The 27787-nt window shown below is 35.6% G+C and overlaps 1 protein-coding gene and 1 long non-coding RNA gene across 3 annotated transcripts in view; one reads left to right on the forward strand and one right to left on the reverse strand.

The window, feature by feature from the left end:
- LOC128559053 (uncharacterized) overlaps nucleotides 1-2470 on the forward strand; it is an 80601-nt gene extending 78131 nt beyond the window's left edge. Inside the window, exon 3 of the long non-coding RNA XR_008372073.1 lies at nucleotides 744-2470. This is a non-coding gene — a long non-coding RNA (uncharacterized LOC128559053). The remainder of the gene's footprint in view (nucleotides 1-743) is intronic.
- Nucleotides 2471-3390: 920 nt separating this feature from the next.
- LOC123566277 (uncharacterized) lies at nucleotides 3391-26891 on the reverse strand. 2 transcript variants are annotated; one of them, XM_045360225.2, is made up of 8 exons: nucleotides 26759-26891; nucleotides 25805-25890; nucleotides 11433-11662; nucleotides 9803-10097; nucleotides 9330-9547; nucleotides 4307-6456; nucleotides 3693-3854; nucleotides 3391-3474 (listed from the first exon to the last, which is right to left on the reverse strand). In XM_045360225.2, the coding sequence occupies exons 3-6, from the start codon at nucleotides 11603-11605 to the stop codon at nucleotides 6102-6104; spliced, it is 1041 nt and encodes a 346-aa protein (XP_045216160.2). In that variant the 5' UTR covers nucleotides 11606-11662; nucleotides 25805-25890; nucleotides 26759-26891; the 3' UTR covers nucleotides 3391-3474; nucleotides 3693-3854; nucleotides 4307-6101. The 2 variants fall into 2 exon arrangements, with proteins under 2 accessions (XP_045216160.2, XP_053406037.1); XM_053550062.1 differs by lacking the exons at nucleotides 25805-25890; nucleotides 26759-26891 and adding an exon at nucleotides 11840-16881.
- Nucleotides 26892-27787: the final 896 nt, after the last annotated feature.

Genomic DNA, 27787 nt, shown 5'->3' on the forward strand with positions numbered 1-27787 from the left:
ACCCTCTTGTTATTTCATCCTGAATATGAAACCCTTTTCCATTTTCCACTATTAATTAAATGCTGAAGTAAAGCTAGTAATCCACTTGAAGCTGTAATATCCTTATCTGAGACTGATCCAGAGAAAAGCATGGATATGAAGGGAAGGTAAATGATATTCTGAGGCTTATTCCCACAAGTCCCTTTAATGTTGTCACTGACTTATAGTCTAAATAACACTGGCTTTGAGAACTGAGTGGACCTGGTTTTTCCATCTTAATTTCCGTACCATCCAGAATAATGAAAGTGTGGGGAAGTCTTCATGGCCAGACTGGAACAGAACCAAATCTAAAGTATGTATATTTAATCCATGTTTGAAGAAGGGCACCTGCATCTTGGTTTGAAATGTGTAAAAGATTAGCCAGATGTATAAAGTCCAAGCTTAACCTTTATTTCACAAGTGCTGATCTCTAATCTCATATCCCTGATCCTTGATACTGATTGGTCATGCATATTCCTAAGGCACCAATATTTATGAACTGTACAAATGAAAATCCTGTGTAATATCTAAAGATAACTTTTATCGGACTGTTTAGCACATGCTTGGCTGACTGCTGCTGTAGAATTTTATTGTCTGCCACTAAGGCCAGCGCATCCAGTGATGACAGTTCTGAAATGCAAAACAGTCTTGTTTAATCATTCATTGCAGACAACTGCAAAACCAGAAAGTCATTTAATCTTACGAATTTTTTCTTATATTTTCAGTTGCCACTTTTGCAGCCAGTTGAACACAAGAATCCACTTCATATGCAAATCTACAAATTCCACATCATCCAAGAGTAGACAACATTCCATGTATTCCAGTTAAGCATGTGGAAGTCTCTCTGGCTGATGCGGTTAAACTTGAACAGAACACCAAAGACTAGGGTAACATAATCTAATATGGCACCAGGAAAGAGCCAAAGGATAACTGCATCACTTCTTGGATGCTTTATAATAAGACAGGCTCCTATAAGAAAGAAATTGGTCAATAGCATTCTTACCCCAAACTATTTACAAGTGCCAAAATAAGTTATTGAAATTACTGTGAAAAGGTGGATGCAATACGTATAGAAAAAAGACAAACAATAGCATCAATGTGCATGGCTTTGTTGTAAACCAAGACTTTCCATATATTGTGGCATCACCAGACAGTAAAACTTGTGACAATTCCTTCGTTTGAATTCTTGAAATTTAGTGTCCATTCTAAGAGACTAACAGACTCAACATCAGAAGGCATAAGTAAATCCCAAATACTATGCTTAGAAAAAGTTGGGGAAAATGTAAGGATAGAAGTCACACATCCGTACTGGTATCAAATCCAGGGACAGCTTAGTAATTAATAACAGCAGCAGATTTCTGTGAATTTGTTCTGTATACTAGACAGGACATATTTATTCAAAGACAAAGTTACAATGGATGGAATACTATTAACCCTTACCCTGCTAAATTTCTATAATGAAATTGTCCATCTTCAGTTTGGACAACCATTAACTGTTAAAAGGGGTGTTGACTAAAGAGATACTGACTGAATGGCGAACAATGCAAATCTTGATCAAACTGCATGGATGTGCAGGCTGATCATGATCTACACTGGTCACAAAGGCAGAATTAATCAAGTCCAGCATAATAAGGGTTAAAATGAGTGGTCTACAGTAATTTTGTTAGCTCACCTGAGCAATGCTCAGGTGAGTTTTTCTGATCGCTCGATGTCCGGCGTCCGTCGTCCGTCGTCTGTCGTCCGTCAACATTTAGCTTGTGTATGCGATAGAGGCTGTATTTTTCAATTAATCTTCATGAATATTGGTCAGAATGATAACCTTGATGAAATCTAGGCCGAGTTCGAAAATGGGTCATCTCGGGTCAAAAACTAGGTCACTAGGTCAAATCAAAGAAAAACCTTGTGTATGCGATAGAGGCTGTATTTTTCATTTAATCTTCATGAATATTGGTCAGAATGATAACCTTGATGAAATCTAAGCCGAGTTCGAAAATGGGTCATCTCGGGTCAAAAACTAGGTCACTAGGTCAAATCAAAGAAAAACCTTGTGTATGCGATAGAGGTGGTATTTTTCAATTAATCTTCATGAATATTGGTCAGAATGATAACCTTGATGAAATCTAGGCCGAGTTCGAAAATGGGTCATCTCGGGTCAAAAACTAGGTCACTAGGTCAAATCAAAGAAAAACCTTGTGTATGCGATAGAGGCTGTATTTTTCAATTTTTCTTCATGAATATTGGTCAGAATGATAACCTTGATGAAATCTAGGCCGAGTTCGAAAATGGGTCATCTCGGGTCAAAAACTAGGTCACTAGGTCAAATCAAAGAAAAACCTTGTGTATGCGATAGAGGTGGTATTTTTCAATTGATCTTCATGAATTTTGGTCAGAATGATTATTTTGATGAAATCTAGGCCGAGTTCGAAAATGGGTCATCTGGGTTCAAAAACTAGGTCACTAGGTAATATCAGTAAAAACCTTGTGTATGCGATAGAGGCTGTATTTTTCAATTGATCTTCATGAATTTTGGTCAGAATGATTGCCTTGATGAAATTTAGACCAAGTTTGAAAATGGGTCATCTGGGGTCAAAAACTAGGTCACTAGGTCAAATCAAAGAAAAACCTTGTGTATGCAATAGAGGCTGTATTTTTCAACTGATCTTCATGAAATTTAGCCAGAATGATTACCTTGATAAAATCTAGGCTGATTTCGAAAATGGGTGATCTGGGATCAAAAACTAGGTCACTAGGTCAAATCGAAGAAAAACATTGTGTATGCAATAGAGGATGTATTTTTCAATTGATCTTCATGAAATTTGGTCAGAGTGATTGCCTTGATGAAAACTAGGTCGGTTTTGAATATGGGTTATCTGAGGTCAAAAACTAGGTCACTAGGTCAAATTAAAGAAAAATCTTGTGTATGTGATAGAGACTGTTTTTTTCAGTTGATATTTATGAAATTTGGTCAGGTTGATTGCCTAAATGAAATCTAGGTCGAATTTGAATATGGGTCATCTGAGGTCAAAAACTAGGTCACTTGGTCAAATCAAAGAAAAAACTTCTGTATGTGATAGAGGCTGTATTTTTCAGTTGATCTTCATGAATTTTGGTCAGAATGATTGCCTTGATAAAATCTAGGTCGAGTTTAAACATGGGTCATCTAGGGTCAAAAACTAGGTCATATATAAGAAAATGCTTGTTTTATCGCAAGAGACCAATTTTTTGGTCCAATCTTAATGAAAATTGGTCAGAATATTTGTTTCCATGAAATCACTAGGTCAAACATGTTTTACACTGTTATGGAGTGTTTCTTAGGTGAGCGACCTAGGGCCATCTTGGCCCTCTTGTTTTTAAGTAATATTGTATAGCTACCTTTTGATGTATTTAAATACTGCTTGAAGCTGGCTCCGATGTTGGTATTTCTGCAGATCCATTCGATGTTTGATAAATTTGGTTCTGTTGATTACAGTAAATAAATTAATTAGTAGATAAAATAACAAAGAATACTAATTTATAAAATGCATTTATAATATAACTGTTAAACTGTTCAATTTTTAAATTGTTTTGCATAGATATTTATTTGCGTTTACATTACATGATTATAAAACCAATTTATTTTTAAATGTTTTTCATGAAATAAATTTTGAGAAATTCTTTTGATTTTAGTTACTAACCTAACAACAATTTAAGATAAAAGTCTTCTTCTTCTCTTCAGTGGGTCTGTAGCCATATGACATTTTTGCTGTTGCCTGGCAGATGTGTATTTGTTAAAACTGACTGTGTCTGCTGGAACAGGATCGGGATACTTCTCAGTCCAACAACCCTCAGGGAAAATGCTGCAAAAAATGTTTAGGTTTAATTTCCAAAATAAATTATCAGGTTAAATAATATCTGATCTGATATTTCTTTGACACTGGTTTAACCCCATTTCTCAACAGTGGCCTAACTGAATTCTATAATGGTTCTAACTTGTTCTTGGCAAACTGACAACTTCCAAAATGTGTCGCAGCCACAGAAGCTTTACAAATGAATTCACTCTTCAGACTAAATATCTTCCAAAAGCAACCACCTTGCTCAGTGTGCCAATTTGCAACTGTTCATTTCTGAAACTTTTACAAAAAGTATAGTCTCAATCAGTGGAAATGAAAAATGAACATATTTTATGTAGAAACAAAAAAAGGCCATATCAACTGTCACTTGCATTGAATATCAGTTACACAAAAAATGTACAGAACCAGATTCCTGAACCAAAACTAAACAGGGTTTCTGAAAATGCATGCATATTTACCTTTTAAACCAATCTTCTACAAAGTTCATCAGCTGCCACCCTGAAGAAGTTCATATCTACACTTAACAAAATTCTTAATTGGTCAGTTTATATTGTATTACTATTTTGTTAATAATGCATGTATTTACAAGAAATTTCACATATCGACATTTGAATAGGTACTGCAGCTAATTATGTGAAATTTCGTGCGAATACATGCATTGTTAACAAAATAGTAAATTAATTCACTATAAACTGACCAATTAGGAATTTTGTTGAGTGTATTAGGATAAAATAAATGTCAGTTTGTCTGCAAATTAGATCCATGTTAAAACACAGCTTATACTCCCATATTTGGTGAAGGAAGCGCATGAATTTGACGTAATCTGCCAAGTCAGATATTCGATTGGTCTGATGTGTTTGTAGGTTTAGAACATTTAAATTTAAACATATTGCATTCGTCTAAGGAAACTGATTATAAATATGAAATACACTGTCGTCACCTTTGAACAAACATGCATGTGGTAATTTCCAATAACATTGCTAATGTTCAGCTAACTGTGAGGACAGCAGCATGCTTTTGCAATTTCCAAGGTTTTTTTTCAGCTCCATAAACTGTATATCTCCCACTAAACGATCTTGATACCGACTGTCTAATATAACACAGTCCCCACTGACATCTTTTAATCATGATTTGACAGACTTATGTTACATAATATAGCTTTTTTTTTTTCAAGGTAAACTGCTTTGTATCTAAGAACATCGACAATTCAGCTTATTGAAGGAAAATGGTGGCAATAAGCGGTGCATGGAGGTGTGTCAAAAATCAGTATCAGATTGGATTATCGATTTGTCTGATTGACTGGATGCAACTGGTCAATTGTTTCCATGTCAGTCGTTTATGGTCATAATCAGATAAGGTTGTGCATCTGAGTAATTTTGAATCCATTCCTTCAAAAAGTGTATATGGAGTTGAAACCACCAAACTTCTTCACCTGGGCCTATTTTGTGACATTAAGAAAGGGCCATAATTCTAGAAAAAAAAAATAGCAATAGAGAAAGGTCCATTATTTATGGTCATCTTCATATCAAGGTCCTTTATCTCTGAAACCTTCAAACATATCCTTCAATATTGTGGAAGGAGTTGGACACATTTTTTTCTAAAGTCTATACACTGTCAGCTAAACTATCAAAGAGTGATAACTGCAGTAAAAAATAGTCTCAACAAAAGTTCCTCCCTTTATGGTCATTTGCATATCAAGCTTGTTCGTCAGTCTGTGAAAGTTATGATTTTTGACATAGCATAAACATCTGATGGAATTTGCTAATGTTCAGTTCCCCAAAGAACATTTGAGTGACCTTATAATGATGCTACAAATTAAGTTTGATGAAGATCCATCAAGCAGTTCATGAGAAAAAGTCGTTTAAAAGCATTTCTGTTTTTAGCTATTGTGGCTCCTTAAAATCTTAGGGTCAACCAGTCCCATTTGAACAAAACTGGGAGAGACTCTCATTATAACGCTACAGACCAAGTTTGATGAAGATCCATTAAGCGGTTTATGAGATGTTCTTTAAAAATTTTCAATTTTAAGCTCTGGTGGCCCCATAAAAGGGCTAAGGTGAACTATTTGAACAAACTTGATAGAAGTCTGTGCCAGGATGCTACTGACCTAGTTTGGTATAATTCTGACCAATAGTTTCAGAGGAGATGTTTCAGTAAAAATGTTGATGAAGTGTGAAGGACGAAGACAATGAACAACAGATGCCGAACCATCCACCTATACTAATAGATCACCCTATATAAAGTTCAGGTGAGCTAAAACAGCACTAAATCCAAAACTTCCCAACAGTACATTGATCCTAGCTGGTCTTGCCTGCAACAGTACATTGATCCTAGCTGGTCCTGCCTGCAACAGTACATTGATCCTAGCTGGTCTTGCCTGCAACTGTACATTGATCCTAGCCGGTCCTGCCTGCAACAGTACATTGATCCTAGCCGGTCTTGCCTGCAACAGTACATTGATCCTAGCCGGTCCTGCCTGCAACAGTACATTGATCCTAGCCGGTCTTGCCTGCAACAGTACATGGATCCTAGCCGGTCTTGCCTGCAACAGTACATTGATCCTAGCCGGTCCTGCCTGCAACAGTACATTGATCCTAGCCGGTCCTGCCTGCAACAAATTATCTTGTTAAGGTAGTTCTGCACGTTTGGATCAAATTTTTTTCTACAATGTAGAATTTGATTAAACCCTGATATTTCAAAACTTCAGAATATATTTAGAAAATTCAGCAAATAAAAAAGATATGGTTGTGTGCTTGGTGTTTTGCTAGACTGATTTGAAAAGGTTGTACCTCACAAGGGCACTTTAGTGGTTTCTTTTAAACTGAGCTCTTTGGTGTTCTTTTTTTAAACTGAGCTCCCTTGAATTAAAAACAAGAGCTGTCACAGAGGACAGCATGCTGGACTGTTCTGACACTGAATATACAAATAGGAGGAAGCTGGAGCTGCCACAGGAGTGATTAACAACGCCAATGTGGATGGAGACCTTGGGCAACAGTTTAAGTCTGATTCAAATTAATTTAGAAATAACACTAGAGCTATCACTAAAGGTGATGAATGTACCCCCGCATGCACTGACACAGTACATTGCAATTTGACGCACACATGATTGCATAATTATGTGGACTGTATGTATATAGACTGTATGTATACAGTATAGTAACAAAAAACAAAGTCCCATAACTATGCAGAATATTTATCTAAAAGAATCTCACATGCACCATGCACAACTAGGGTTGGTACTGATCACTTGTGTGAAGTTTCATTAAATTGTGTGCAAGGGTTTGGTAGATTAGGCATGCACAAGATTGCATATGCAGACTGTATGTACATAGTATGTTAACAAAAAACAAAGTCCCATAACTCTGCAATTTTTGTCGCTGAAAGAACCTAACATGCCCCATGCACAACTACTGTTGTTACTGATCACTTGTGTGAAGTTTCATTAAATTGTGTCAAGAGGATGAGGAGAGATGGTGCGCACAAGATTGTGTCTATGTATATAGTATAGTAACAAAAAAACAAAGTCCCATAACTCTGCAAATTTTTTTTCTAAAAGAACCTAACATGCCCCATGCACAACTACTGTTGGTACTGATCACTTGTGTGAAGTTTCATTAAATTCTGTCAAGGGAATAAGGAGAGATGTTGTGCACAAGATTACGTCTACGGACAGACGGCCAGACAGACAGACGGACAGACAGACAGACAGACAGACAACCTGAAACCAGTATACCCCCCCCTTACAACTTTGTTGTCGGGGGGTACAATGAATAGAGGGAATGTGTATCAAGATTAACTGAATTCTAATTTGACGTAATTCATGAATGTGTGTCAAGATTGAGTTTAAAAAGGACATAATTCATGGACTATTTCTGTAAGAGTCATGCTTCCCAACCTTTTTTGACCCTCAAGAGGGGTTTTCATAATTTCTAAGTGGGACATTTGGACTCTCATTGGGAGGTTTTTCGCGGCACAGTTTTTTGCGGTGCACACTATAAAACTGATGGTTTTTTACCTTACTTTGATGGTTAGTTTACAGATAAATAGTGTTTATAACCAAATACAACAGTTTTATCTTTAGTGTATTTATTAAAATAATCAAATAATATCAGGATATATATCATTTATACATACAACCACAACGTCAATGACTTAATCTTTTTTTGTGCAACCATGAAAGATTTTATTCTGTTATAGTTTCCTTTCACCAAAAGAAGAATGTGTCCACAAGGAAGTTTATAAGTCATGTTTGTAAGCATCAATAATAAGACCAGGCAGTACTGAAAAATCTTCTCTTCATATCTATGTAGTGTCATTACTTTTTTTAAGTAAGCAAACCATATCTTTAACAGTAGTAAACAGGGTATTTGAACAGCTCTGAAAATGCATCATAATCTCAATAGTTTAGAAACAAAGAAAGGTTTAAGGGGCTTTTTGAAAAATGAAACATTGGGAATTTTAATATTAGGAATTCATAATGTTAACCAAAACATTATACATATAGCTATCACTTCTTAAGAAGAACATCATTCACAGCAATCACTTCTTATAGTAATAACATCATATATACTATATTATAGCAATAACTTTCTAATCACAACATACCTACATATATGACAACCATAAATAACATCATTTAATGATATATATCAATAATATCACTGAATCCCTTTCACAATCTGTCCATTTCACATCCATTACACTACAGCCTCATCTCACCTGCACTGTTTATTGTATTTATTTATTTATTTATTTATTTATTGTATTATCTCTTAGCACTCTTAAACATATTCTCTGTTGGCACAATAGACCTTTTTACACAGAGCTATTTGCTTAGCAACAGGAAACAATTTTCGTGCATGCGCACTTTACGTAGGGCAAAAAGACATAATCCCCTGTGGACCAAACCCCCTTCGCTCATTTCGTCATGGATAATGACTTCTTGCGCGAAACATTTTCGATATGAAAATGATCCAGCATGTAAACATAAGAAATAAGAAAAAAAGAAGAGATTTATATCAGGTATTTTCCTTCAGTGTGTAGTTATAGTCTGTCAGAAAAAGGCTTTGATAGTAAAAATGTAAAATGTCAGAATATTGAAAGCTGAACGTCAAATGACAACTTTTTCATGTCAAATTATTAGCCAGATTAGCCATAGTCAGGCGGTGCACACTACCTCCCTAACCGTTGGTAACGCCTCGCGCCGGCCACCATCAAATCCTGACACAGTTAATACTGAAGATATTATATTTCAATTGGATATTTGTCAGCATCAAATATTACCAAAGACGTTAAAAAAATACAATTATGCAAATGTAAAAATAATGTATCAATTATTATACTTCACATAATGTCATTCCTGAAAATGTGCAGTCAGTGCCAAAGTTGTATTTCATTTGGATATTTATCTCCATCAATTATTACCAAAGAAGTAAAAATATAATAATACTGCTTCATTTATCCTTTGTTTTAATCACTTACTTAAAGAAGGTTTCAACAGCTCTGGAGTCAATGTCAGGGTTGGAGCTAAGGTACTCTCTAACACCCATACCAACAGCCAGGTTGTCAGGATTCTTGAAGTCCACCTTAGTAACATTGGTAGCACTGGTAATGACCCTTATCTTGACAAACTTGCTGAGCATGGTTTTGAAGAAACGTTTCATCTCTGGATGCAGATAGCCCACCATTGCCTCATTTGCCTACAATAACAAAAAGCACTAAACAAAATAGTCAGCATTATGCATAATAATCTAGATCTTATTATAGTGAACTGCTGTTTGTTAATAAAGCTATGATGGAAATAAAGCAACATTTCAGGCTTCATGAAAACAAGCCATTTAGTAAGTTAATTTAATTGTATTAACCCACTTGGACTAAAATTAATACATATCAAATGCTATGTTTTAAGCTTTTGTTCGAAAAAATTATTTATTGTTTACTTTGTAACTGCTTACCTGGAAGGTCGTGTTGAAGCCAATAATTGGTTCTAAGATGTAATCTAGGAAAAGGTAGGTCATGTAGAGGACTTCATCATGAAGTTTGGAGGCACATCGTTTTACACGAGACCCTTTCTTCTCAACTTCTGGCTGGCTGTCAAAGTAAGATTTCAGTGCTGGCCAGTGCACCAGTGATTGTTTCACACACTTGTGAAGGGATATCCATCTAGTTGGACAGTGTTTCAGGAGCTTTCCAGGATCTTCCAGCTCTACAAAATCAACAAACCCCTGGTACTCTTCCTTTGTCTTGGAACTGAAACAGTATAAAGGAAATACATCCGATTTAACAAAAAAAAAAAAATGCCAATGATGCCAAGAGTAACAGTCCACTTATGACTCAGTGATAACAATTCATGCATTTATCATCTCTAAAAGCTCTTTCTACTTTTTATGTTGCTTATGTTTACCTTTGTTATTCATAGTCAGTTGTAAAAGCTCATAAGAGCTTACGTTTATATGTTGCCGTCTTGCCGACTCAAAATAAATCTCATGTTATCTTATCTTGATCAGGGACAGTAATGTAAAATTACGGTAATGTAAAGTTGTGTTTTTAAAAACATTATGTTACTCCTTTTTAGCTCAACTATTCAAAGAATAGACTGGTTATTCTACTCACCCTGGCGTCTGCGTCGAAGTCGGTGTCGGCGTCACACCTTGGTTAAGTTTTTGCATGCAAGTACATACAGCTATCATTTAAAGGCATATAGCTTTGAAACTTATTTTTTCTTTTTCTAGGTCAATTACCAACCTCACTTGGTCAAGTCCCATAACTCTGACATGTATTTTGAGCAAATTATGCCCGCTTTTGGACTTAGAAAATTCTGGTTAAAGTTTTACATGCAAGTTACTATCTCCAAAACTAATGCAGATATTGAATTAAAACTTCCCATGTGTCTCCAGGGTTATAAAACTAGTTGATAGCAACATATCCCATAACTCTGACCTTCATTTTGGCCAAATTATGCCCCCTTTTGAACTTAGAAAATTCTGGTTAAAGTTTTGCATGCAAGTACATACAGCTAATATTTGAAGGCATATAGTTTTGAAACTTATTTTTTCTTTTTCTAAATCAATTACCAACCTCACTGGGTCAAGTCCCATAACTCTGACATGTATTTTGGGCAAATAATGCCCCCTTTTGGACTTAGAAAAACCTGGTTAAAGTTTTGCGTGCAAGTACATACAGCTATTACTAAAAGGCATACAGATTTGAAACTAATTTTTTCTTTTTCTAAATCAATTACCAACCTCACTGGGTCAAGTCCCATAACTCTGGCATGTATTTTGGGTGAATTATGCCCCCTTTTGGACTTAGAAAATTCTGGTTAAAGTTTTACATGCAAGTTACTATCTCCAAAACTAATGCAGATATTGAGTTGAAACTTCACATGTGTCTTCAGGGTTATAAAACTAGTTAATAGCAGCAAGTCCCATAACTCTGATATGCATTTTGGTCAAATTATGTCCCCTTCTGAACTGAAAACTCTTTTGATATTTAACCTTTTTGGGTAATATTTTCCTGCTTCTGGGACAATATTTCGAATATTCGAGCTTGGCTGTCTTACGGACAGCTCTTGTTATACCATACCTGTGGAGGAAGTAGTAAAAGGTGTCAATGAGTAGGTCTACAACCCCAGTTGTCAGCTTCTTCAGAGCATGTTGAACACATGTATTTGCTATGTGACAGACACAGCCCAGATCGTACACGTTTGGTTGCTGTTCACGAACCCTTGACAGGACAGAGTTATGCTGCCCAACCATAACATTGGCGTTGTGCTCATATATCCTTTTAGATTCTGCCACGGAATGTCCCGGTCTCTGAAAATAGACAAGCAAAACATATAGATACAATTACATTATTACCAGTTTACATTATTACGAGAAATGCATTAATAAAATTATATAGTTAATAAACATTCTTAAAAATAAAACAAACAAAGATGTTTAAAAATTTCTGTCTCCACCAAAACAATTGCATGCTTGTAGTATACTTACACTAGCACGGTCTGCAGACAGCCAAAGACGTTAGATCCCATACCAATGTTGCAGATCGGCATGGCTAAGAATCTGGTGACAACACGCTTCACTACCGAATCATGAACTCTAACCAGAATGGCGACACATTTATCTCCCTTGTCATTACTCTCATCAATGAGAACACTGAACTTTTCATGTTTACACAAATCAATCACATTATTACACATTTCTGGAGCAACAGAATGGTTGATAATATTACGGTTTTCTGTCTTCCACAAACGAATTTCTTGGCAATGCTGGAATCGGGGAACATCAGTGGTACTAAGCGAGTGAAATGGTCTGCAATATTAAATGACAGCTCGTGCTCGGCCACAAATGTAGTGAACAAAACCTCTGCATTAGTCACTTTCTTTGTCAGCAGGTCTTGGACAGCAGTAAACATAGAGGAAATTGACGGTGTAGATTTAGATGACTTCATACTATAGACATGCACTGGAGTCATTAAATGACGCTCAACATCATTCTTTCCCCCATTGCAGATTCCAAAATTGGACTGGCATACCTTACAGTAAGCATACTGATCACCACTGAGTAAAGCACCATATGTCTGTGATGAGGCTGATGATGTGCAACAACTATTTTTAAGTTTGATTGAATCTGTTTAGTAACAAGAGAGCCATGATGGCCCCGTATCGCTCACCTGAGTACCATTGCTCAAAATGATATGATCAAATTTTGACATAGAGCACATAGGCATACACATTAAATATCATCAGGATAAACATTTTCTAATGTAACAGTCCCTTTTGACCTAGTCAGGGCCAATTTCCATACCAAGTTTGAGGGTCCTAGGCTCAAATGCTGCATTTTTGTACTAACATGTCTATTCCTTACCCTGGAAGACTTCAATAACATAACATTTAAAACCAATCTCATTAGATGCTGCCAATATATATTTGTTTACATAAAATAAAGGGAGGTAATTTGTCATAAATTCAGACAAAAGTTATCTACCCTCATTGTCCGAGTCTATTTGATGGCACAAATGACATTTCAAATCAGTATCTTCATTGGTTACTGAGATACACTCATTTTAATTTGAAATGAAGGGAGGTAATTTGACATAAAATCAGTCCATAGCTATCTACCCTGATTGCCTCAGTCCAACTATAGACAGTAAAGAAATTTCAAATGAGTTCTATAAATATTTACCGAGATAAATCCATTTTTATTAAAATCAGGGGAGGTAATCATGCATTGGTATATGCATGTAGAAGATACGGAGTGCAAGCCTATACAACAATATGCAAGTAAAGTATTCATACTGATAAATGTTTAAATCAAGAGTTATCTAATATGACTATTTCTTACCATGGAAGACATAAATAACGTTTCAAACCAATCTCATTAGAAGCTGCTAAGGCATATTCATTTAGATAAAAAATAACGGGAGGTAATTTGTCATAAATTCAGTCAATATGTATCTTCACGGATTGTCCAAGTCCATCTGTTGACATAAATGAAATTTCAAATCAGTATATTCATTAGTTATGGAGATATACCCACTTTAATTTAAAATAAAGGGAGGTAATTTGACATAAAATCAGTCCATATGTATCTACCCTAATTGTCTGAGTCCAACTAATGACAATAATGAAAGTTCAAATAAGTCCTATAAGTACTTACTGATATAAATCAATTTTTATTACAATCAGGGGAGGTAATCAGATATAAAATAACTCTGGAACCTACAACTGGATCTGACAGATTCGTCATGGAATCCAAGATTTATTCTTGTTGAAAATATTTCGGAAGTTTGTATCAAATCAAACTATAAATGAAGTCTCTATAATTATGGCTGCAAAAGCCAAAATAGTAAATTTTGGACCTTTAAGGGGCCATAACTCTGCAACCCAAGATGGAATCTCAACAAAGAAACTGAGATCTTGTGGTGATACAAGTTGTGTGCATGTTGGGCTAAAATCAAATCAAAAATAAAGCTGCTATTGTGCAGACAAGGTCAAAATAGCTAATTTTGGCCCTTTCAGGGGCCATAACTCTGGAACCCATTATGGGATCTGGCCAGTTCAAGAAAGGAACTGAGATCATATGGTGACACAAGTTTTGTGCAGGTTTGATTAAATTAAAATCATAAATGAAGCTGATATTGTGCAGACAATGTCAAAATAGCTGATTTTGGCCCTTTCAGGGGCCATAACTCTTGTACCCATAGTGGGATCTGGCCAGTTTAAGAAAGGAACTGAGATCTTATGGTGATACAAGTTTTGTGCAAGTTTGGTTAAAATAAAATTATAAATGAAATCTCTATCGTGCAGACAAGAAATTGTTGACATATGCACGCACGGATGGACGACGGACGAAGGGTGATCACAAAAGCTCACCTTGTCACTATGTGACAGGTGAGCTAATAACAAAAGAGTGTAAGTGCATAAAAAATTCTACATGAAATTCAAAGTAAAAAGGGGCACAGTTCATGAAATATTTGTCCTTGTGTCGTGTGATGTTGATGTGGCACAATCATTTAAGGTTTGAGTCTATTTAGTCACAACAGAGATATAGTAAAAAACATTAAAATTTTGTCATAATTCAAAAAGAATTAATGCCATTGTTTCAGAACTGTTTTAGGTTTCAATAAAATTTATTATGTAACATTAGCAGGTAACGCCTGATGGTGTTTTGACCAGGTTTTCTGAATAAGGGGATAACTAGAAAATGCTTTTGCAAAAAAGCGCATGTCTCCCCCAATGCAAAGTGCTATAGGCAAGAAGTCAATAGGGGTCAGGAGCGAAAGTCAAAGAGACACTGATGGTTGGCTGCAATAGGGATCATCTACTTGGCATGTCCAGTCATCCCGCTAAATTTCAACACTCGTGGCCTAGTGGTTCTCAAGTCACTGTTCAGGCTCCTGTGACCCTGACCTTTGATCAAGTGACCTCAAAATAAATAGGGGTCATCTACTCTGCATGTCCAATCATCCTATTAAGTTTCAACATTGTAGGTCAAGTGGTTCTCAAGTTATTTCCAAAAAATGATTTTACATGAACAGGTCACTGTGACCTTGACCTTTAATAGACTGACCCCAAAATCAATAGGGGTCATCTACTCTGCATGTTCAATCATCCTATGAAGTTTCAACATTCTGGGTCAAGTGGTTCTCAAGTTATTGATCGGAACTGGTTATCAATGTTCAGGCCCCTGTGACCTTGACCATTAACGGAATGACCCCAAAAACAATAAGGGTCATTTACTCTGCAAGAACAATCATCCTATGAAGTTTCATCATTCTAGGTCAAGTGGTTCTCAAGTTACTGACCAGAAATGGTTTTCAATGTCCGGGCCCCTGTGACCTTTTGACCTTTCACAGAGTGACCCCAAAATCGTTAGGGGTCATCTACTCTGCATGACCAATCATCCTATTAAGTTTCAACATTCTGGGTCAAGTGGTTCTCAAGCTACTGACTGGAAATGGTTTTCAATGTTCAGGCCCCTGTGACCTTGACCTTTAATGGAGTGACCCCAAAATCGACAGCGGTCATCTACTTTGCATGTACAATCATCCTATGAAGTTTCAACATTCTGGGTCAAGTGGTTCTCTAGTTATTGATCAGAAATGGTTTTCAATGTTCAGGTCCCTGTGACCTTGACCTTTGACGGAGTAATCCCATAATCAATAAGGGTCATCTACTCTTTATGACCAATCATCCTATCAAGTTTCAACATTCTGGGTCAGGTGGTTCTCTAGTTATTGATCAGAAATGGTTTTCAATGTTCAGGCCCCTGTGACCTTGACCTTTGACAAAGTGACCCCAAAATCAATAGGGGTCATCTACTCTTCATGACCAATCATCCTATCAAGTTTCAACATTCTGGGTTAAGTGGTTCTCTAGTTATTGATTGGAAATGGTTTTCAATGTTCAGGCCCCTGTGACCTTAACCTTTGACGGAGTGACCCCAAAATCAATAGGGGTCATCTACTCTTCATGACCAATCATCCTATGAAGTTTCAACATTCTGGGTCAAGTGGTTCTCTAGTTATTGATCGGAAATGGTTTTCAATGTTCAGGCCCCTGTGACCTTGACCTTTGATGGAGTGACCCCAAAAACAATAGGGGTCGTCTACTCCAGCAGCCCTACAACCCTATGAAGTTTGAAGGTTCTAGGTCAAATGGTTCTCCAGTTATTGCTCGGAAATGATGTGTGACGGACGGACGGAAGGATGGAAAGACGGACGGACAGACAGGGCAAAAACAATATGTCTCCTGGGGGAGACATAATGATTAAAGTTCTAATAAATGCATACAATAAACCCCCAAATTGATAAGCACTATTAAAGGAAAAAGGGCAAAAAAGAAATGGACAGGTAGAAAATAAAATTAAAGACATAAATTGGCGTAAATAAATCAAAGAAAGAAAAACAACATTTTCAATGTTTATATCCCTGTGACCTTGACCTTTGATCCTGAAATCATTAGGGTTCATGTACATATCAAGACCAACATACATATGAAGTTTCAAGGTCCTAGGTAAAATAATTGTCCAGATACTGAGCAGAAACAATTTTCAATATTTAGATCCCTGTGACCTTGATTTTTGACCCAGTGACCCTGAAATCAATAGGGGTCATGTATACATCAAAGACCAACAAACCTATGAAGAGTAAAGGTGCTAAGTGAAATACTTGTCCAGATATTGAGCGGAAACCATTTTCAATGTTCAGGTCCCTGTGACCTTGATCTTTGACCAAGTGACCCCAAAATCAATAGGGGTCATGTACAAGTTTCTTGCAGTTTGGATAAGTAGTTGCTGAGAAAAATTAATGACAAAAAGGTTCACATGAGACTCATTATTCCATCCATATGCCCTCCTGCCCACCCAGACAGACCTAATCTACAAGCCGGAATCTAAGTGTACCCTGCTACCTTGAGGGAAATCTGCCAAAATTAAATCTCGAAAGAACTCTTAAATTTGTGCGGTTTCATATAGTTTAGACCTCTTCTTCGATATTCTAAACTTTCTGGGGACTTAAAACGCTACCTGACGGCACAGCAGCTCAAAAATGTTACGGTGACGATTCTAGATTTAGATTTAGATTCTAGCTCAAGTAACAGGTTTCTGGTACAGTAAAAACAGCATTTTTATCATTATTAACCCACAGCGCATATTTGGCCCACCGGCTATGCATTTTGTCAATCAGGGGGATGTTCGGACGGTGGGGACCCCATGAAATAAAGTAGGGGGTGGGGACATTTTATTTTTGCAAAATGATGCAAAATTGCCCTTATATCATTCCTAATGACAAAATACGTTAAATCATACCAGAAAATGGTAAAAACGGATGTATTTAACGTTCTTTGTCTCGTGGCGACTATTTGTAAATTTTGGCTAAATTTGCGCATTAGGGGTTGGCAAGTTTAGACTCTCTCATACAGACTTCTTTTCATGCTATTGAAAACATTTTTATTTGGTTTAATTTGCGAAAGACATATAAAAGTTCAGAACTAGTAAAACCCCGTTTTGTTCATTATCTGAAAAATCTTAAGGTAGCAGGGTACACGCTGAATTTTGACCCCCGTCAATATTTGTTATAATTAGAACTTCGTGATTTTGGATGTCTGTAAATTAAGGTGAGAGATAATGATTGTTAATTCTTTAGAAAATTTATACAGCTGACACAATGTAAAATTCCGATGTCAGTTGTAAAACTAACTGCTGGTAGCTTTGTATGAATCAATGAGACACCTTTTTGCGGAAAATTCAAATCACGGAAGGGTTCTGTGCATGTTGATTGATACTCAGGAACATTTTCGCTATTTTGTGAAAAAACAAGCTGGATGGGCCCCCATTCCGTTTATATCCTGAAGTTCAGTAAGGACTATTAAATTGCGAAATGCAATAAAATTGGGCATTTTTCTTGCAGCGGGATCATTGCAGGCTGTTCAAAAAGTGCAAAATTGATGATCTTGGCATGCTATTTTTCATGGATGGTGTAAAACTTTCGTTTTGATAACTCTTTATTCTTGTATGAGAATCCTGATCTTGCCATTAAGGCATAAAAAAAATGTTTGTTTCCGGTATCCCGACCTACCCTAAATTTTTGGCCCGACCCTGAATGTTTTTATGGCCTTGGAGAATAATTTTTTCAAACTGCACTTGTTATGCTTTAAACATGGCCAGTGATGTTAGAAACCAACTTACTGATGCTCTAAAGGCATAACCCCCTTATTTGTATTCATTTTTTGACACAAAAATAATTTCCGAAAAGTCTCCCTTAATAAAAAAAAAAATTCCAAAAAAAAAAATTTTCCAACCTACCTACCCTAATTTTTTTTAGCATGTTACCGGAAACAAAAAAAAATTTTTTTTTAGGCCTAATTAAAAGCACAAAACATGCATGCAATTTATAAAATGGCCACCCTGATTCTGCTCATAACCCGTACGAAAAAGTACGCCCATACTTTAGGCGGAAACTGCCCAGAAAAATAAGGCGGTTTCCATCTTATGTTGCTATTAAGCGTAATATCAGCCTTAGGGAGACCTTAGGGAGAATAGGGCTCGAAATATGCAAATTTTTTCCTGTTAGTAAGGCGGAAACCTCCTAATTTGGCGTAAAAATGTTTAAGCAAGAAAAAATTCCATCTAGGGATATTCTCTGCTTAGGCGGAAAAAAAATACCCAGAAAAGCTTAACCGGAATAAAATCCACCTTATGTAAAACATAAAAAAGTACCCTTAGTATTTATCTTGAGCAATTTTGAAAGCTTTTCACATTTCACTAGATTCATTTTGCTTTGCCAAATACAATTAATTAATAAGACTGTGAGCTTCGATTTTACAAATATATCAGCTGTGGCTTAATGATAGAATTATTGAAGAAAATGCACAACAATACAGACATTTTTTGAAAGATTTAAAAAGAATTAAACCTCCACTAAATAAGCATGGACATGTCATGAACTACTGATTATTATACTGAAATTATCATTAATGTGTGTTGCCAGTGCCATACTTTTGTGATAAATGTCTATAATTATGGCAATTGTTATGATACTAAGATAATAACAATTAAATACTAACTTAGAATTGAAATCTTATTTAACCCTTAGCCTGCTGCAGGCGAATTTAACAGCCTTTGCAAACAGCTTGGAACCAGATCAGACGCCGATTAAATCGGCGTCTGATCAGGTTCCAAGCTGTTTGCTACTCTGATAATATTTCTTCCAATTTTGGAGCAAATTGAATGAACTTTACAATTTTAGCAGACGACATTTCCAGCAGACGACAATTTATCTAGCATGCTAAAGGTTAAAATGTTTGCTACTTTGTAAATGCTATACATTATACATGTACATTTAAAATGTAAGTAGTTAACAGATAGTGATTTGGTTAAAACAGGAAGATGTTCATTAAATTCTCTATACTTTAATTTGCTATTTCTTAAGGATTACAGAAGTAAATTATTTAAATTCTAACTTACCACAAATATATAATGTACTCCTTAGTCTAGTCTACTTAACTAACAACATCCCATGTATAAATGCCTACAGAAAGTGTTTTCTCTCTAAACAGAAGTGACAACATCTGGATGTAATAAACTCACTGGACCCTTACGGTGATCCTATTTCAAATCAATTGATATACAATTACCATCTTCCGAAATTCCGCCTTATCTCAGTAAAGCCATTTTTTCTAATTTCAAAATTTCCCCTTATTTTATCTGAGAATTCTGCCTAATGAGAATGCACCTTTTTTTTTGAAAAGCATTAACCAGAATTTAAGAAAAATTCCGCCTTCCTGTTAGGCGTAATTTTTAGAATAATCCGTGTCCGCCTATAGTCCGCCTTTGAATATCAATTTTAGCAGGATTACGCCCTTAATAGGCTTTAATTCTGAGCGGATTCTGCCTTAGTTTTTCGTACGGGGAGGGAAGTGCAATATTGCGACTCGCTACATGTAAGACTGTCCGTGCCTAAAATTTTCGAATCTAAGTGTACCCTGCTACCCAAGCTAAAAACTAGTTTACAAAAATAAAGATGGAGGATTTTTGTGTTCTTTTTTAAAACTGAGTTACCTCTCTTCAACTGTAAAATATTTTTATATAAAATTTTGATTTTTTAAATGAAACCTCCTTTTTCTTTAAGTGCAGTAAGTAGGATTAGTGAACAAGAGGGTCATAATAAATCTGGATCGCTCACCTGAGTAATATTAGCTACATGTATCAAATGTGAAACTGATGCTAAAATATTAAGAAAGTAGGTCAGAAGGTCAAATTCATGGTCATTTAAAGTCAGTTTTAAGATCAGTGTGCAAAACTGTACGTCACCCAAATTTCAAGGCTGTATCTTAACAAGAGGGCCATGAAGGCCCTGTATCGCTCACCTGACCTATTGACCTAAGGATCATCAAGATTAACATTCTGACCAAGTTTTATTAAGATATGGTCATAAATGTGGCCTCTAAAATGTTAACTAGCTATTCCTTTGATTTGACCCGGTGACCTAGTTTTTGACCCGACATGACCCAGATTCGAACTTGACCTAAAGATCATCAAGTTTAACATTCTGACTAAGTTTCATGAAGACACAATCATAAATGTGGCCTCTAGAGTGTTAACAAGCCTTTCCTTTGATTTGACCTAGTGACCTAGTTTTTCATTCCACCTTACCCAGATTTAAACTTGACCTAAAGATCATCAAGATAAACATTTTGACCAAGTTTCATTAAGATATGGTCATAAATGTGGCCTCTAAAGTGTTAACTAGCTTTTCCTTTCATTTGACCGGGTGACCTAGTTTTTGACCTGACATGACCCACATTCAAACTTGTCTGAAAGATCATCAATATTAACATTCTGACCAAGTTTCATGAAGATACAGTCATAAATACGGCCTCAACAGTGTTAACAAGCTTTTCCTTTGATTTAACCTGGTGACCTAGTTTTTGACCCCAGATGACCCACTATTGAACTCATCCAAGACTTTATTGAGGATAACACTCTGATCAAGTTTCATTAAGATTGGGCCAAAATTATGACCTCTAGAGTGTTAACAAGCTTTTCCTTTGATTTGACCTAGTGACCTAGTTTTTGACCCCAAATGACCCAATATCGAACTCGTTCAAGATTTTATTAAGGGTAACATTCTGACCAAGTTTCATTAAGATTGGGCCTAAAAATGTGACCTCTAGAGTGTTAACAAGCTTTTCCTTTGATTTGACCTGGTGACCTAGTTTTTGACCCCAGATGATCCAATTTCAAACTCTTTCAATATTTTATTGAGGGTAACATTCTGACCAAGTTTCATTAAGATTGGGCCAAAAATGTGACCTCTAGAGTGTTAACAGTAAAATTGTTGACGACGGACGGATGGACGACAGACAACGGACACAGGGCGATCACAAAAGCTCACCTTTGAGCACTTTGTGCTCAGGTGAGCTAAAAACAAGAAAGTAGGTCAGTAGGTCACATTAATGGTCACTGTAATGTAAGTCAGTTTTAAGATCAGTGTGCAAAACTGTACATGTCATCCAAATTTCAATGCTGTATCTTAAAAACAAGGAAGTAGGACAATAGGTCACATTCATGGTCACTAAAAGTCAGTTTTAAGATTGGTGTGCAAAACTGTACATGTCATCTAAATTTCAAGGCTGTATCTTAAAAAACAGAAAGTAGGTCAGTAGGTCAAGGTCACAGTCAGGTGACCCCTAATCACTTGGGATCATCAGGCAATTATAATTTAACAGTCTAGGAAATATGATCTGATGATTTTCAAAGTATTTTTTCCTATATAACTCATACAACAAGTGACCCCCGGGGCAGGGCCTCTTTTCACCCCAGGGGCAAATCTTATTAGAAATCAACTAGACAATGATACATACCAGATATCAAAGGCCTAGCCTTGAACTTTCAGACAAGAAGATTTTTTATTTTTTTTTCCTAAATAAGTCTATGTAAAACTTTGGACACTCTGGGTGGGGTCTCTTTTCAACCCGGGGATATGATTTGAAAAATCTTGGTAGAGGACCATAAAGCAATGCTACATAAAAAATATCAAAGGCTTAGGTCTTGTGGTTTCAGACAAGAAGATTTTTAAAGTTTTTTTCCTATGCAAGTCTATATAAACCATGTGACCCGGGCCTGGGCGGTCCAATATTTGACCCTAGGGAAATAATTTGAACAAACTTGGTAGAGGACTATTTGATGACGCTACATACCAAATATCAAACCCCTAGGCCCTGTGGTTTTGGACAAGAAGATTTTCAAAGTTTTTTCCTATATAAGTCTATATAAACCATGTGACCCCCAGGGCGGGGCCATATTTAACCCTAGGGGGATAATTTGAATAATGTAAGCAGAGGACCACTAGGTGATGTTACATACACATCATCAAAGCCCTAAGCACTGTGGTTTTGGACAAGAAGATTTTCAAAGTTTTTCCTATATAAGTCTATGCAAACCATATGACCCCCAGGGCGGGCCCATATTTGACCCTATGGGGATAATTTGAATTAATTTATTAGAGGACCATTAGATAATGCCACATACCAAATATTGAAGCCCTAGCTACTGTGGTTTTGGACAAGAAGATTTTTAAGGTTTTTCCTTTCAGTTGCCATTGCAACCAGCGTTCTGCATGGATTTCAATTCTTTGGGCAATTCTGACAGAGGCCACCCATTGGATCATTTCTGTGAAGTTTAGTGTAAATCTGCCCAGTGAAGAAGATTTTTGAAATTTATAATATAGCCATATAGGGAAAGTAAGCCCCGCCCCCTGGTGGCCATGTTTTTTACCCAAACAGAATGGTTTAGGCAATTTTGGTAGAGGGTCACCTAGAGATCATTTCTATAAAATACTTTTGAAATCCACTAACAGTTTCTGACAGGAAGATTTTTGAAGAGTTTCCTTTCAGCTGCCATGGCAACCAAAATTCTGCATGGATTTCAATTCTTTGGGCAATTTTAAAGTATGTTTCAAATTAAGGATTTTTGAAAAATAACTTCTGTAACTGGATCCAACTGATTTCGAAGTTCTTTAAGAACAAGTGGTTTGTTATCTGGTCCTGCAGCTTTGTCAGTTTTCAACTTTGCTTAAGAAATAATATACCTCATCCAGTGATTTGTCGTTGAATAAATCATTGTTTGGAGTTCAGATGCAAAGGAATTGTATCAAAAGGGCGCAGCCCGAGTGATATAATAATAAGCATCTGAACGACAAACAAGGATTTATTCAAGAGCAAATCACTAAATGAGATATATTATTTCGATTCTAACACCTTACCAAGGATTTTAAGTACATCCTTGATGACATTCATTAAATATTTGTCCCTTTTCAATTGGTTTCTTTTCCAGCGTGTTGCTATGCCGTTTGACGCCATGACGTAATAATTATGACGTCAGAACAGTGATTTGTTGTATAATAATTCACTGTTTTCTGCCTTCTTTGTGTAACAGGAAAATGAATTGGATCATGTAAGAATAACAGTTTTAATATCCTCACGTGGTGAATGGTTATGTCAAGCAAAGATTTCTGGATGTGTCTGGTGCAGTTACAGTACCTAGATAATCAGGATTGTTCAAACGTAAGGTATCCAGTCCATAAAAAAGCAAGTTCAATATAACAATGCTATTAATATATATCAAATATTGATACCTGGTTATTAAGCTCATTTACTTTTGGTATCACTTGAAAATGTAATGTCTACTGAAAAAGAATATATAAATTATATGACAAAAATGCAGTCAAAAACCGTTACCTCGATATTCAAGGGACTGCAATTTTTTTTATAATATTGCATCGACGGATCCCAAGTTCAACGTAATGGTATCGTTAAAGGGTTTGAAAGGGAAAAGAAATAATATAATCTGAAAATTTGCCAGTTAGATACGCATATTGTTACTCAATCAAAATATTGTTATATTGGAAAAGGCCCGCTGTTTTAGACTAATTATTGTGAATTTAATGCAAACGGTTACATTTAAATTTGATTAAAGATTAAATGACAAAAAAAACACACACACACAAAAAACAAACAAACTAACCGGATTATAATTAATACATCGCCAAACAACAAAAGATTGATATTCACACCTTGCAAATTACATCGATATTTTTGACAAGCTGTGATATCGATGAAACCAGGTGTAAGAACAGTACAGGTAAGTTGACGGGACTTAAAAATCTCATCAAGCTAAACAAAATATCGAGCTAATAATATCGAGGTAATAATAAATAATACCACTAAGATATATAGAGAAAAGTCGGGACCGACTAAAACACATCGTGCTAGCCGAATTATCGAGCTAACCGATATCAAGGTAACTCACTTTATAGTATTCAAAGATACTTCAACAGAAACCCATTTATTACAGCGTAAGATTTATCATTTCACACTCAAATAACATACCTTTGTAGTGTCAGATTCATGCATCTTATTATAGTTGTCTTTATTAATTTTATTATTTCTTGTTCAGTAGACACAACTCTTTCAAATGAAACCAAAAAATGCGGGCCACCACTCACAAGGTATCAAAATCATCATGATACCTATTTGTGGATCGGATACATTAAAATATATTCAATGTAATTATTATAGGATATACTGATTTTATTCTTGATATCTTTAGGTAAATTTATGTGATTTGAAACAATGACTTCGTGATCTAAAATTTGAAGTTCACAGTTTCACACTGAAGTCACATTTATGCTATTTTTAAATCAACACATTGGTCAGCATTACATCACCTAGTAAATGCCTTTGACCAATTGCCACTGGGAGGTCAGTAGGGTTGGAAATGGGAAAAGCTATCAAGTAGTTTGTCTTGGACTTAATTATCATGAACAAAATGAGAATAATACTGGCATTACACCATGTCCAATCTTGTAATTCAGGGCTGGGTTAACATAATGTAATATTGCAATAAAAATATATTTGATAACCCCAGTAAGTTTATTCATGCAATTGACAGACAATAAAGATGTCAATATTACATCTAAAACTCAATACTCGACGCCATTTTTAATTTTTGGCCTAGATGTCACATTTATGTAAATAGTGATTCTTGCATAAAACCTTAGTTTTTTTTCCGATTTTGGACTTGCACAAATAGGGGAAAAAAAATGTACAAACAAGAAGATTGTTGTGAGCGCATGCTGTTGGCAAACGTTTTGGATATGCTGTTGCCAGTCCAACGTAAGAAATTTATCCCAAATCAATTTTGGATGAAGTCGAAAAGGTCAAGATTTATGAAATCTTTTAATCTGCCTTTTTATTAAAAATATCATTTGTCGACTGAACTTTACGTTTACTTTGTAATATGTGCTACCTTTCTTGATATGTGACTGTATTGGTGTCCTGTATTTTTATTATTACTCATGATGTGAGTGATGATGTGAAAGAAACTATTTCAGGTTTGAAGCAAATCAATTAAGTTACAACAAAGATATAGTGAAAGTTGAATTCTAAGTAAAGCGGGGGCATAATTCATGAAAAATGGTGCCAGTCTTATGGACCTTGAGTCACATGATGTGGGTGATGATGAGGAATGTCTATTCTTAGTTCGAAGCAAATCAATCTAGCAGTAACAGAGATAAGGTAATATAGCATCTTAACTTTAACCAAGGTGCGGACACAGAAGCCAGTGAGAGTAGGACAGCTCTCTAGACACATTATATATTCATGTTTAGTAAAAGTTACTGAGAAAGATATAGAACTGTGATTTGAATCAGAAATTAAATGTCTATTTAAACTTTTCTGTAAGAAAACTGTACATTTACCAAAATACAAATGACCAAGGGCATTTGGGTGGTCTTTTTTAATTGAGTTACCTCCCTTGGACTGTAAAATTTGTAACTCTTGTATACAGCTTGATTAGTGGTATGTTTCTAGATACAAATGACCTATTTACTTAATAAATGTTTTCTATGACTGCCATGAAACCCATAATCCACTAATAGCTTCCCTCACATACCTTGTAGCATAAAGACCTGCATCTCTTTATTTCTGAAGTCTATATATCTATAGTTTGTAGCCATTCTGCTTCACAGTTACTTCACACTACAAAAGAAAAGGCTGTTTTCATTCTGTTCAGAAAATATATAGAAATAATGCTCATATGAAAAGTTACCAAACAATTTCATTATAATCACCTAAAATCTTTTACCGTATCCTAACCTTAACCTTGCTATATTCCTAAAATGGACCGGTCCATCATTCAATTTGAGCGGTATCACTTATTATCCAAAGGTGTGTTCTTAATTTTTACTGACAGAATAGCAAACAGTGCAGACCATAATCAGCCTGCACGGACGCAAAGGCAGAATCATTTGCCACCAGCAGGATAAGGGTTAGAATTAGATTCAACAAGTTTTCTTACTATGACGAAATATTTAGAAGCCAATCTTGCAAAAATATATTAGACCAAACATGGAAAATTACTTGTGGCCTCTGACCTTCAAATCTGACTTGATGTTTCTTGCAACTGAAAATATTTTGGTAATTTAAAATTCCACACATGTACTGCAAATTTGTTCACCAGAAAAAAACTGTGAAAGGCTATAGAAGACTAATAATTCATAGAAAAGACCAAAGCCTATCAATATATGTTATGAATAATTAGTTTGACTGTTTACTGGTGTAACTATAACTTGTTATTGAAATTAATGTTCAAGTAAACATTTCTCTAAATAGCAGTAATTCGGTCAAAAAGATGCTTCCATGGTGTAGTCGAAAAAAGTTCCTTATAAACAGATCCTAATTGTTCCATTTTTAGCCCATTTGTGCATAAACGGGGGCCAAATGGACAATATTGAACTCATGGAATGACTATTTTACATAAATAAGACACTTTTCATGTTGATATTCTCATGTTTGTAGTTGTTTACATGAAAACAGAAGTAGGGTGTTTATTCTGCAGAGCACTTACCCAATTTCAGATGACTTGCATTTCACTGCATAGTATTCAACATCCCTATCTGATTTCATTTTCTTGAAGCAAATGAATGAATGTCTTCTGGAAAATAGGTCTTTAATGGAGTAAGAATCCAGAAAGTGTCAACATGGATCTGAAGTGGCTGAATTTTATATAAAGAAAAGAACAATTTCTTTTATTGGTATACAACCTTAAAACTCAAAACAGTTACTTAACCGGAGTACCGGTAGTGCATGTCAGATTATGAAGTTTAATCCTTTCCCATGACACAAGCTTACATATAACAAGTAGGCACAAATGCTGACATGGACACTAATAAACAAGCTACAAACTGGTTTACAAAAAAAAAAAACAGAGTAAGGCAATTTTAGTGCTTTTTTTTTAATTGAGTTACCTCCCTTCAACTGTAAAATTTATTTCATATAAAACTTTGATTTTTTTAAAATCTTTTTTCTCCAAGTGCAGCTGGATCAGTGAAAAATGATTCTAAATACAAAACTTTAAAATATACTTACTTATGAAACATTTTCCAAGACTCCCTTATGCAATGTTTCCCTCATACACCAAACCCAGCATCTCTTTACATCTAAACTTCATTGTCTGCAGCTATTCTGCTCTACAGTAAGTTCACACATTTCACTACAAAAGAAGGGACATTTTTCACAGTATTTGAAAAGCCGGAGAAGGTTAAGCAGTTATTGCACAAATTAATGAAAATCACCTTTCAGCTTGACAGACTGCCAGTCATAATTTTTTTATGGTAAGAGACTGATAATAAGCACTTTTGACATATATACTTAGATCCAGTAAGTTACCTTCAATAAATCTAGGATTATATGACTGTGGCCAAATCACTCAAATAGCTTTTAACAGACTTCTTGCATTTTAATTTGTGGAAAGGCATCTGAAAACCAAGTGAGGGTCTCCAAAAGGAAGTGTTCTGGTTTCAATGCTGTTTAGATATAATTATGCTGCTTTCCACTGGATTCAAACCTATTATGGTAACATTGATTCAAACCTATT

This window comes from Mercenaria mercenaria, chromosome 8, assembly GCF_021730395.1.
Source record: "Mercenaria mercenaria strain notata chromosome 8, MADL_Memer_1, whole genome shotgun sequence".
NCBI lineage: Eukaryota > Metazoa > Mollusca > Bivalvia > Venerida > Veneridae > Mercenaria > Mercenaria mercenaria.